General features: G+C 57.1%; 2 protein-coding genes across 2 annotated transcripts; both read right to left on the bottom strand.

Moving 5' to 3' along the window:
* Positions 1 to 1,164: 1,164 nt before the first annotated feature.
* Positions 1,165 to 5,604, bottom strand: LBRM_26_1530 (hypothetical protein, unknown function; the record flags this gene model as incomplete). The annotated part of the gene is made up of 1 exon (XM_001562334.2): positions 1,165 to 5,604. The coding sequence occupies one exon, from the start codon at positions 5,602 to 5,604 to the stop codon at positions 1,165 to 1,167; it is 4,440 nt and encodes a 1,479-aa protein (XP_001562384.2).
* A 4,666-nt stretch (positions 5,605 to 10,270) lies between these two features.
* Positions 10,271 to 10,681, bottom strand: LBRM_26_1520 (hypothetical protein, unknown function; the record flags this gene model as incomplete). The annotated part of the gene is made up of 1 exon (XM_001562333.1): positions 10,271 to 10,681. One exon carries the CDS (start codon positions 10,679 to 10,681, stop codon positions 10,271 to 10,273), a length of 411 nt encoding a protein of 136 aa, XP_001562383.1.
* Positions 10,682 to 12,727: the final 2,046 nt, after the last annotated feature.

Here is a 12,727-nt window from a genome sequence, read left to right as displayed (position 1 = left end):
CGTGGTTGAGTCTGTGGCTGGGATGAAGTGGGATGCTGGGGCTTTGGCGGCATGCACAGCCACACACCCATACCGCGGACTACTTCTCTCAGTGAGTCTGCAAAGCGATGAGAGCAGAGACGTAAAGGCCCAAGTTGCCACACATGCACCCGCCTGTAAGTAGAAGAAGAGAGGAGAGAGAGAGAGAGGGCGGCAGATGAGCAGAGAGGGCACAGGCAAATACCAGTGGGGAGGTGACAGCGCGCCCACGCTCCCACACATACATTTAAAAGCCCACGCAGATTTTCCCACGAGCATACCTACGTCGACTAGTGAGCAGTGAGGGTGCTTCACACCCTTACCGTCAATGCATCCTCGTCCTACACTGCTGCCTTGCTCCCATGTCCCCCGCGATGAGGTTGGCGGCAGTGGCGTACCGACGGCTATAATGAGTGAGAGAGATGGTCGAGAGACTTCGTCGCGAGTAGGTGTATAGTAGCTGAGGAGGACGCTTCGTTAGCATGCCGCACGTTACGCCCGCAGCACCGCCTCCTTTTTCCTGCACCTCCCTCTTCCAGATGCCGCTGAGGTTTCTTAAGCGCCCCTGCGTCTCCGTCATCCTTATCCGCTTCCTTACGTCGTAGTGCGAATGCAAGCGCCTTTTGCGCGCGAGAGGACTGCCCCCGTCCTCACCCTGACAAAACAGAGAGAGCGAAGCTGACAAACTTCGCGAATCGCCTTTTCTGAGTGGGAGAAGGAGAGCGAGAGGGCACTCCCCCCTCCCCCCACACACATGCGCAGAGAGAAAAAGAGAGACGGGGTGGGGGTGATGGGCCGAAACAAAAGACGCTCGACTTGAGTGTACGCACATTCAAGTACACACACACACACACACACACATACACACGCGCGCGGATGCATCCGTGCTCACGTACCCCTTGCATATCACTTAAACTGGAAGACCATACGCATAGCCAAGACGCCCATGGCGGCAATATGCGGGAAGCAGGAGGCAGGGAGGGTAAAGAGACCTGTCTCTACGCGCGGGCACCTACAACGGTGTCCAGTCGTCACACTCACTCCAACTTGTGGGTGCGAGATGCACACCAGTGCGCCAGAAGAGGTCCACAAAAGATGCGACAAGACCGCAAGCTGAATTTGCTTTGTTCTCCTCCTTTTCTGGCTTCACCTGCGTCGCGGCGGGCTCACGGAGAACGACATCGTCTCCGTGGGGCTCGCTACTGGCTTGTCCGACGCCGACCCTAGCGCCAGAGGCGATACAAGACTCACCTCCAAGCAGGTCATAGAAGTCGTCAGTGCGGGCGTTGCCAACGACATTACACTTGACGCCAGACCGTTGCCGAGTGTTTCAGGCGAGTACTCGTCCCCATTCAACGACCGACCGCCGTAGCTAAGTAATGAAATGATGGGGACAGACGTCCTGTTCATGGCCCGCTCCGCGTCATCCAGGAGAGCCTCGACGTCTCGATAGCGCTGATAGCACGGGATGGAGATGCGGAGAGGTGCACCTGTGCCACCACCCCCCCTTTTGCCGCTCCTGCGACACTGACTGATGCTGCCTGTGAGAGTACCGGGTCTGCGGAAGAGCATCTTCCCCTCGGGACGACAACTCTGGCGGTACTCCTCCTCACCACCGGGCCACATATCGGCTGCCTGATCGACGATGCAGCTCGATAGCCCTCGAGTAGAGCTTCGGGTGAGAGCAACACTTGGGTTGCTGTTGAAGGTAGCGATTTGGTAGGCGCCTCGATCGTCGTTGTTGTGAACGCCGTAGAGGAAGGACCACATCGCAGCCGGCGCACAAACCTGAAGCTGAGGTGGTGTCTGCTGCTGCGGGGGCAAGTGCACAGGCGGTGAACGGCAACTGAAGTTTGGCATGCTGGAGTGAGTGCCCGACTCGCCACTATTGCGATGCACGGGCGCTGGGTGGGTATCGGTGTCAGTAGCTGTGAATGGTGCCGCGGCATGCGCGGCTTTTGGTGCCCACCACAGAAGCTGCGGATCCGTCGCAGCCACTGAGTCATCTTGTGCTTGGCTTGCGGACATGGGGCTCGTCGTCTTTGGCGCCCTTACCTTGTAACTCAACGATGTGGACACATGCTCTTCTTGAGCAAGCGGCAACACCTGCAGAAACCCGCCCCTCGTACTGTCGCTGGACCATGGACTGACCTTGTCCTTCCCACTCAGCATCCCTGGCAGCAGCGGCGTTGCCACCGCTGCCACGAAATCGCTGGCGCCACCTATGGCCCAAGGAGCGACGGTAAAAGGGGAGGGGGAGATGCGCCCTAGCTCCGCAGTTGCCGCAGCCTCCAACCCAGGAATCAGATAGAAGGGCCTGCGCGTCGGCGAGTGACGGAGCAACATTGCTGGAGCCGGGGGTGGTGGCCGACACACAGAGAACGTCTCATCCACAGGCGCGATGGACGACGGTGGTGACACCATCGTGGTGGCCACAGCCCCAGGCTCGACTATTTCCCTGGTTAGTGGGCTCTGTACAGCAGCCCCGTAGCCGAGCGAGGCACTCGCCTCCGCCTGGGCAGCAAAACTGTCGAGGTCATGCACCGACTGCAGAAAGGTGAGTCGTCCCTCAAGCGATGCTTCCCTCGGCGCCGCCACGGTGACGCCGCTGTCGGCGGTGCTGAAGAGGCCACCGTTGGGGATACGGTAATACGCTGCGCTGCTGTCATAGGGTCGCAGCACCACTGTTTGGTCACCACTGAGTTGCCTTGCAGCTGTGTCAGTGCTTGCCACGGGTAACCACGCCGCCACACTGACCTCCACACAACCCACTACATTCGGGGTGCTGCCTGCAGAGAAGATGACCTCCTCCACGCCGAGCGGCACCTGTGAAAGGGCCGAAGACGCCATGCTCGCCGCAGTGGAGTGCTGCTTGAAGCTGTACCCCTGCATTGGTGTGACGAGCGAGCGCCTGGCGTGAAGAGCAGGGTCAGACAAAGTGGGTAGGGATGTGGCGCTGAAGCCAACGGAGTCCCTCAGAGAGCCATCAGCCTTTGCGAAGAAGTTCTCAGGGCTTGGCAGCTTCCTCTGCTGCTGAAGGCGCGTGGGAGTATGCGCCGCCATGTGCCGCTTGCTGGGGCTGGACAGCACGACAGTGAGGGGGTCACGTGTAAGCAAATGGCTGCCAGTCTCTGCGGTTTCGTCGCCCCTGTTTGCTGCTGACGCGGATACGGGAGAGAGCCCTTGCACCAGCTCCGCTCCCCACGGCCCTGCAGGTCTTGTAGAACTCATCCAGCCCAACTTCCCTCGCTGCGTCTGTAGCTGTGAGAAGCGCATCGAGGACGCGACAAGCCCCGCCGTCGGTGTCTTACCGCTGCCCGCGCCCACTGCATCCGAGGCAGCTGAGCGCGAGGATGGTGACAAGGGACGCTGCAGCGCGCACGGCCTGCCTGTTAGGTGCCGGTTCCCTGGGCCAGTCGAACGCAAATTGCGCGGCGATGGTGCCCAGTTGTCCGGCGCTGCCATCCACGCCTCTGCCGATACACCACCAAGCGCCATGCCGTGGACGAGCGTCTGCAGGATGTGGTCCTCCGACATCATCGAGCTTTGCCGCATGGAGATGGCGTTGTCGACACCGAAGGAGGTGTCAGAGGTCACGGTGGAGCTGCGGAGGCTTTGCTGGGGTAGCGCGGAGAGCGAAGTCAGAGGGCTGCACTCAGGAGCGTCTGTTTCTCCATGCTGAGGGCAACAAAAAGGCGTCTGCTGCTGCTGCTGTGCGGCTTGCGTGACGAGAGCTGCGGTGGGTGTGGGCGGAGGTTGGTCTGCGTCGCCCTCGTTTCTCTGGTCGTGGAGTCGCGGTGGCGACTGTTGCGACTCGTCACCGGCCAACTTGGTGTGCGTCCTGGGCTCCATCCGGAGCGGAAATACAGTGTCGTACTTTGAGGAGAGAATGGGCGACCCGGTGCTCCCACCTACGAACATCGGCAGCCCCAGAGAGGTGGACATCCCTTGCGGGCTTCGAACAGGTGTCCCTAGGTTGGCGCTTTCGAGGACAGCACCCCCCGGGCGAACGATCGCGGACAGATGCAATGATGGGGCCCTCCCTTGGCAAGGCGCAGACATCCTGGCGATCAGCGCGCTGCGTTGGAGCGCGTGGTGCGAGTCAAACGACTGCAGTGAGGAATGGGAGCTGAAGGGATTGGAGGCAGTGCCTGACTCCATCGTGGCCAGTGTGGTTGCCGTCGTCACCTGTGTCGATGTAAGGGGGTAGACACTGCGGTCCAGCAACTCTCCCCGCTGCTGCGAGAGGGATGTCACTGGAGACAAGGAGTCGTCATTCATCGGCTTCCCAGCGCTCCACGCAACAGACTTTTCGAGCGAGACGAGCGGGATATCGCCCGGGCCGCTGCTGCTGTTGTTTCTTTCCGACTGCGCCGCCAATTTACCACTCGACCGCTTGCGTCTCCAGCCGCTCAGATCCGCTGGTTGTTTCAGGCCAGCAATGTTCCGTCGGCTGGGCGACACAGTCGCTGATACAGAGATGGGTGACCACACTTTCGCGTCCCTGTCGGCTGTTAGGGCAGATCCGCCAGACTTCACACTAAAGGCCACCGGCAAAGCCACACCGCCAAACAAAAATGACGCGGTCACCGATGGTGCAGCAGTTAGGTCGCCTGTCGCCGTCTCCATAACGGGCAGCGGCATCTCGTACAAGTCCAGCTCCGATGCCACACTCGTGTTGTGCCACTGTGTCTCGGCGGTGGAGTGCGGCGCTGAGGATGCTGACGACGCAACAGACCCGCTCCACGGTTCGTTGCTTTCACCCATCCCCGGCAAGTCCATGTCGATGTAGTGGCGGTGATGGCCGCGCAAGTGCAGAGGATTGCCCGTATAGTCACATGAGCCAAGTTCCCCCTTTGGCGATGGGGGAGGTGCCGCCGGCGACTCAAGCACATCTGTCGCCGTTGCTGCTGCTGCTGCACTTTGAGGAGATGTCTTGTCGTCTGCACTGCTTGTTGTGGACGAGTTGAGGGCTGCTGCTGCACATAGCAGGCCACCATCGCCTTGAAGTGGTTCCGGCGTAGTTTGACGAGTCCAGGTAGCACGACAGCGGAGGGGAATGACGACCGCTGCTGCGTTGCCGCCACGCCTTTGCAGTCTACCTTCGGTGCCATTGTTGGCCGCGTCGTAGCTCAGGTGCTGTGCAGCTCCCGATGTGGGCTGCCCATGGAGCGGGGACGACGCGTTCACGGCACCGACATCGACTTCAATGCAGCCATTTTCTTCCTTGCGCAGCACAGCATCGTCGTCTCTGCCGTCGCCACGACCGAAGGCAGACGACTGTGGCACTGCGTTTTCGACAGCCACCACTGCTGCTGCGGCGGCCGTGCGAACAAGCGATGCGCATCCTCCATACTGCGCGACATCGCCTGTTGTGGAGGCGTCTCGACCCAGAGGCCTCGCGGAGGGAAGCGGTGCGAGCGGCGCTTCGCTAGCTTCATTTACCCGCGGTATACTGGTACTACCAGCGACTCTGAGCCTCGACAGCATCCTTGTTTGCGCCATCCCACCGGGGACAGTGGCACACGTTGAGGAGTCAGCGACGGCGGCGGTTGTCGGGGCCCCAGTTGTATCGTCATGATTCATGGCGTACGAGGAGGGGGGTGGAGACGCTGTGCTGAGAAAAGAGAAGGCAGCTTAGCAGGGGCGCACAGAAGCACCGAAGGCAATTTCACTGCTTCTCCCAGAGATGATGCGAAGGAGAGGCACTAAAAGGAAAAAAAAAAACTGAAAAGAGGCACGAAACACAGCAGCTAAAGGCTAAGTAAGCGAGAGGGAGAGAGAGAGGGAGTGATGGTGGTGGTGGGGGAAGAGTAGAAGCAGAAGAGCCAAGGGAAATGGGGAGAGGTGATAGGGAGTACGAAAGACACGCAGAGGAAGAAAGACGGCGCTTCGACACGAAACAGAATGGCCCCAACGAAGAAGAAAAGAAGCAGAGGAGGAAGAGGGAAAGGCGAGCAACACACACACACACACACACGTAGAGTAAGGAGTCGGCTTCGTATAGCCCCCCCCTCCTCCCCTTTGATGAACACAGATGAGAGGATTGCTTTCCGGTATATTATATCGATACGAAGGTGTGGAGTGAGTTGAAGGCGAGCGGCGGCGGCAGTGTTGGTCGATGATACATGAGAGAGGACAAGAAAAGACAAGGAAGAGGGTGACACGGAATCGAACCAAAGGAGAGGCAGAGGAGGGAGAGGGGGTGGAGGAGAAAGAGAGAGCGAAACGGAGAAGAGCAGCAGAGTTCACGGAGAAGACGCAAAGAATGCGACAGTCGACTGCACGCCTTGCCTGACACACGGGTATGTATGTATGTGCGCGTATGAAGTGCAGCTGACAAAAAGGAGAAACCCAAAGGAGCAGTAAAGAAGCACATCAGCAGCCAAGAGAGGGACGGCGATACACCCACCGACCAGCATCCACACACACCCACCCCCCCGCCCCCCACACACACACGAGCAGGGAGGTTTACAAGGATGTACACGATGCTTCCTTCTCCTCTTTCATCCTTTGCTACCCTTTTCCTCACTGACGTTCAAACGAGCCCTTTGCTGCTCCCGCTCGCACCTTCCTTCGCCCACACCGTACTGCGTGTGTGTTTGTGCGCGCGTGTAGTGGTGCGTGGCTCAGACGGCGAGGGGAAGGGGGGCGAGCAAAGGGGGAGAGTGGGGGTAAGCGACGGTAATGTTTGCACTGTACGTGTATGTAGGCGCGCGTGTGCACCCGCCCGCCGTTACGGGTCCTGGCAGAAAGAAGGAGGGCGAGAGGGAAGACAAGAGGGAGGGGGGGGGGTGGGCGATGGAATGGGAGTGAATCAGGAATCATCGACACAAGGTAAAGAAGCGCACGAGATATGTGTGCATGTGAAGGGTAAACGATGACGGAGAGAAAGGCAGAAGTGGAAAAGTTAAGGATCAACAAGGTGAGCTGATGTTTGTGTGTAGGTAATGGGCTCAGGGAAAGAGCGGGGCGGGAATGGGTGGGGTAGAAGAGGAAGAATCAGCATTCTGCAGGAGCCAGAGAGAAAGAAAGGCGGTGTCACAACCGCACGCACGTCCGCAAACATACAGAGTGGGAAGCTTGTGCGCGACAGCGACAGGCGAAACAGTGTCCGGGAAGACTAGAGAAGAGGCAAAGCTAGAAGAGTCAGTGAAGACGACACCTGGAACACCCCCTCCCCGCAGAAGCGCCTGGCGCCTCTCTCCCTTTATTCGTCTGCGAATCTACTCCTTTTTCCCTCACCCCTTTTCAGCGTCTTGTACTGCTGCCATATCCGCCACTCTGTTAGGAACTGCAAGCCGCTGCACCAGTCCTCACGCATGCTTCTCTTGACAAGGTTGCAAGTCTCTCCCTTTGGATTTTGTTGTCATTGCTGTTGTTTTGTTCATCACGTTGAGCGGCCAGCACCCTGTGTGATATGAGCGGGCATACAAACACCCATGCCCGCATGCATCCGCTCGCCCTGGAGCATACACAAGAGGCCCCCCAACCGAACAAGAAAAAATGAGAAACGGCGAACCAAACCAAAATAATCCAACACGGTCACTCAGTCAAGCTAAAAGCGACCGAGGAGCCCTAAAAAGAGGCTGAGGGCGGGGGTAAAGTAACATGTCAAAACAACCCCCCAAAAAGGTGCCACGCCGACGGCGACAAGCAGATCCATCGGCAGAATGAATGAACGCCACGATCATTGGCTTTTTTTCGTATTGATTTTTTATTGTCCGTCACGGTTATGTGCACTGAGGGGGCAGTCACGTTGTCGATTTCCTTCCCTCCAGTGGCTCGTCCTCCTGGCTGCGTGCATGCGTGCGTGTGCTCAGCTCTTTCTCTTGTTTGTGAACTACGCTTGCTAACTTCTCTCTTTCTCCTTTTTTTCATCTCTTCCTTTCCCAAACACGCACGCACAGGTCTGGTCACTACACTGCACCCTCTGCCTCTGCCTCTGCCTCTGCCTCTGCCTCTCTCTCTCACTCACTCCTTGTCTGCTGTTTTCAAGTTTGATCGGAGAAGCAGGCGACTGGGCGGTGCTTTTTGCTGCTTTGTACTGTTGCTCGCCCTCTCGCGTGCGCCTGGCTTAAACCCAGTTAAGGTGACGGCATCCGCGCTGGAGAAACCACGAAAGAGGAAAGGTGAAGCTGCCCATTACAGATAACGCGCACGCCAAATAAGCCAAGAAGGGCCCTGTTGCGGAGACGAGAGGGGTGGGGGGGGGGGTAGGGGGAGGGACCGGAGGATAAGGGGGACATAAAAGCGCTACGGCGACAGAGAGGAAGAGAAGGGCTGGCGACGGGTATCCAATGGCACACGTACTACCGTTGAAGGGCCTTCATGCCACGCACAGCAGTGCAAGCGCAACACCCCACTCACACAGCACCACCATAAAGGTAGGCCGAGACGCACGAAGAGTGAGGAGAATGACATTGACCAGGTCTACTGACATACTTCTCTCCAAAGGAAAAAAAAGGCTCAAACAAGTACATAGAGCGATTAGGAAAATGCTGTGGGGGGAGGGAGGGAGGGGAGGGGAGGCACACGGCACCCGTGTGATCAGACACATCGGAGGGCGATGCGTACGATAAACAAGCACCAGGCACCGGCAGAAGCTCTTCTCCCTGTCCGCACTGATGTGAAGCACTCGCCTTTGCCTCGACATCAACAGGTGGGCACAGGAAAACCAACAGGCGGGAAGAGGCAGACACCCAGACATCGAGTAAGGACCTAGAAAGGAGAACAGGAAAAGAGCCTATTTGGGCAGGGAGAGGGAAGGGTAGGTACACCGACGTGGCGGGGAAGGACGAGAAGTAAACAGAAGCAGCGAGCTTTTTTCGCTTCAGACTGTCCACTCTCTGCCATACAGTACGAGCTCCAATTCCCCACGACACCCCACGGCCTGGCGCAGGCTCCCCACACCACTAGTCAGCGAGGACCGGGTGAGACACGCTCGAGTCACGCGTACACTCCGCCTATCGTATGGATAGCGCAAACGTGCTCACTGCCGCAGGTCGCGCTGACCGCCCGGCGTCGTAGGTGCTTGGCCCGGTCGCCACCAGAGGGGGCTCGGCATTGGGAGAGTTGAAGGGGGGCTGCCTGGCTTCCCCACACCGCAGAGCGAGAGCGCCGGGCCCCCGGATGCCACGCGCTGAGGGGTGACCGCCCTCCCAACCGTTATCCGGGAGAGTGAAGAACGACGGAAAACAAGCAAAAAAAGCAAAGAGGAATGCCCCAAAGGAGAAGACATTGGCTCACTCGAACAAGAGAGAGAGTGCAAAGACCAGGGGAGCCATTAGAGACACACACACGGGCGAACATGCGCGTATATGCGGTCACGAAGAAAAGCAAAATGAAGAGCGGAAAGAATGGCAGGGGCGCCGGTGATGGTGGTGGTCTGCACGGAAGTGTGCCCACATACCTACATACAACCGAAGAACAAGGCAGAAAGAGAAGAAGTACAGACACCATAGAAAAAGAGAATACGAATAATAACTATCGAGGGATGAGGAGAGAGAGAGAGAGAGCCAAGGCCAGCAAATCTGACAAGACCAACCGTGCTACTACACACCCTCCCAGCACCCCCGCACACATGAGAGTATCGCACGACGACCTCGGCGAATCAACAAACGGACCAGGCGATGTCAGCTAAAAATGAAAACAGCCGTTAGCGGGGAGGGGGAGGGGGAGGCCCCCCTTCCTTTGCTACCAACGAGCAAAAGGGGCCTCTTTTGGTGTGTGGGGCTGACGGGCTTATATGCCTGTACGCGTGTACTGAAGTCTGTCGTGTACATTCAGTGCTGAAGTCACAACCAGGGGGCCGACCTTTTCGTTTTTCTTTTTCCTTCCCTCTTCGCTCTTGTTGCGTTTGATGGGACCATTCCTTGATTACGCCTCGTTCGCCGTCCCTGACTGTCTATGCTCCGCACATACTCGGGTAGTATGAGCACCGTTGCTGCAGTTGTGGTGACGATAATGGTCAGAGAGAGAGAGAGAGAGCCACGTCTCCCGCTTCCCACATACACACACACACATGTACATGGCAGCTGGGCCGAGGGTAATGTAAAAGCTAAGAAAAAGGATAGAGTTGAATGAAATACATGGACGCGACACCGCAACTCACGCACCAATACAAGTACATAGATGATGGAGAAAGGAAGGAGAAAAATAGTGAAAAGGCCGAGTGATCACAGGATGCACACGCACGTGCCCAGTTTTCGTATATCTGGCTCTTTCTCTGCTTCAGCTAATGCGTTCATTCTCAGTACAGCTTGTAGTCCTCATCGGGGCTCGCGATTATCGAGTTCTGGTTCTTGGGCGGCTTCAGCAGCGCCTTGGTCGGCACCCGGTTTACCTTCCCTTGGCGGAATGGGCGTTCATCGAGGTCTTCGTGAGCGCCGTCCACATCCTGCGCCCCCAGCATGCGTGTCTGACGTCTTTGCGCGCGGTCATGGCTTCCGCTTTGACGAGCTGGGAGAGGGTTGTTGAAGCCACGACGCTCAGGCGACTGCCGCTCTTTCATGGAGTTGGAGGGGTTCGAACTGTCGATGGCGTCCCGAGAGCGCAAATTCGAGTTGCTCAGCGCATCGAGGTCCGAGTTACGCTTCGGGTTACGACTCGCCGGGCCGACAATACTCTGCTTGCCATTGAGCTTGCTTGGCTTGCTCCCCATTTTTTCTCGTTTGTGCTTCTGCTCCTTCAGACACCCAACCCACCAAGCGAAGTTACGTGAGTACGATCTACAGTGTCCTTGTTGACGATACGCTTCCTCGATGCAGCACGCGATCTGACGGAAAAAAAGTGCTACGTGTATAAGTGTCTCCCACTCTCTTTGTTTCCTTGGTGTTTCTCTAGCAAAAGGGAGTTTGGCAGGAGGCACCAAATCAGGCGGCGAGGAATCGACAAGGAGAACAAGCCTACAGAGCAGGTGTATAGGATGGGCAGCAAATCACAGAAAACAACCAGTAGCAGGCCAAGCACATGAAAAGGGCTCCTTGCCCCCCCCCGCCCCTCCCCCTCTACACGCAGACGAGCAGGCCTTTATATTCACAACTACCGATGAACGATAAAACTGAAACAACAATGAAGACACTCAGCGATGGAAAACCGAGCAGAGAGGGAAATAGAGAGAGAGAGAGAGCACGACAGCTATGAAATAACAGAGGAGGGGGAGGTGAGTAAAAAGGGGAGAGGGGAAAGAATATACATGCGCGCGCGCACACACACACACGCACTCACAGTCCAGGGAAGGGGAAGACGCGTTTACCCTTTTGTTTGTTCGTACCGAAGGGGATAGGCGCTCTTCCGACAAGCAAACCAACAGAGGAAAGTGCGACAAGCGAGGAGCAACAAGTAAGGCAAAGAAGGCACAGCGACAAGTATGAGGAGAGCAATGCTGGCGCGAGTATGAGAACCATTCAGAAATACACTTAAAGAATTGTAAATCCGCCGTGTGCAAGTCCGCACGCTTGGATATCGAGCAGAGTCTTAGGAAAGCGATAGAAGACACCTACCTACCCACACAAAGTGAGTGATGATGCGCACGTTGCAAGAGAAGTGGGAGTAAGTGAGCGAGTCCACAAATGAAAAGCAAAAAAAATGGAGAGACAGAGAGGAATAAATTCACAGGGAAGACAAGTCTCGATAATGTGAGCTCCAGACTGCAGTGCGTATCGCAAGGATGCTGCAGTGTGTGTGAACGGATGAGTAGGTGGTCGAGTACACCGAAGAGTAAATAAGAAGAGGGGATGAGAAAGGGGTAGGTGGGTAGGTAGACAGAATCGAGAGTGTATGCACCTGCCTGCAGACAGGAAAGAGAGCCTATTCATGGCGGGCATTGTCACGGCGCGTGTGTGCAGCGCCTGACGCGTTGGAGGGGGTTCATAACCGCACACCGTTGGCCATTGAGCCATTTGCATGTGGTGTCACTAAAGAGGCCTAGTAGGAAGAGGGAGTGGGGGTGGACAGGGGGGGGGAAGGGGGGTACGAGTTCTCTTTGCTGTCTGTTGTTCGTCGTCGTGCAGTTTACTGATGTCATGCTCCATGCGGCACTGTGGAGATACGTTTGTGGGTGTACGCCTCTTGAGTCGTCGGATGGGTTGGCTCTTCTCACACAACGCCCCCATACCACACCCGCGCATCCTTCATCACACCCACACCCACACACAAACGAGTACGGAGAAAATGCAAAGTGAAGAAAAGTATCGGAGAGGGAGAGAAATGTGCCTTGGAGAGGGGGGGGTATATGTGGTGTGGGGGAGAGGGAGGAGAGCGTATCGGTAACGTTGATGGGTCAGTGTGTCAATGAAGCATCCTAGAAGAGACAGAGGCGAGGAGCACGAGCGGCAGCGGGAAAAAAAAATGCAGAAACAGCTGAGACGAGGATGTGCGCGCCCTGTGCGTGTGTGTGTGTGCCTAGTGAGCAGAGAGTGAAGGGAAGAGAGATCGGGACAGAGAGATGGTCGCTCCAGGGAAACGAGAGACAAGAGTAGAAAGACGCCCCCTCCCCCCTTAAGAAAAAAAGAGAGGGGAGGAGAACTGAAAAGAACAAGCCGAAAAAAAGGGGGTGAGTGAGTGGGTGGGTGGGTGGGGAGGAGGCGTGAGCAGTGGGGACCACCCCATTCTCCTTCCGTCGTCTTAGGCTATTGTTTTTACCGGTAGGGCGTGTCGTCGTGTGTGTCGGCACAGGCCAGTGACGCACTCTGGCAATGAGTGGCGC

This window comes from Leishmania braziliensis, chromosome 26 (assembly GCF_000002845.2).
Source record: "Leishmania braziliensis MHOM/BR/75/M2904 complete genome, chromosome 26".
In the NCBI taxonomy this organism is placed as follows: domain Eukaryota; phylum Euglenozoa; class Kinetoplastea; order Trypanosomatida; family Trypanosomatidae; genus Leishmania; species Leishmania braziliensis.
The sequence above is the reverse complement of the archived record's forward strand: the minus strand, read 5'-3'. Positions and strand labels throughout refer to the sequence as shown.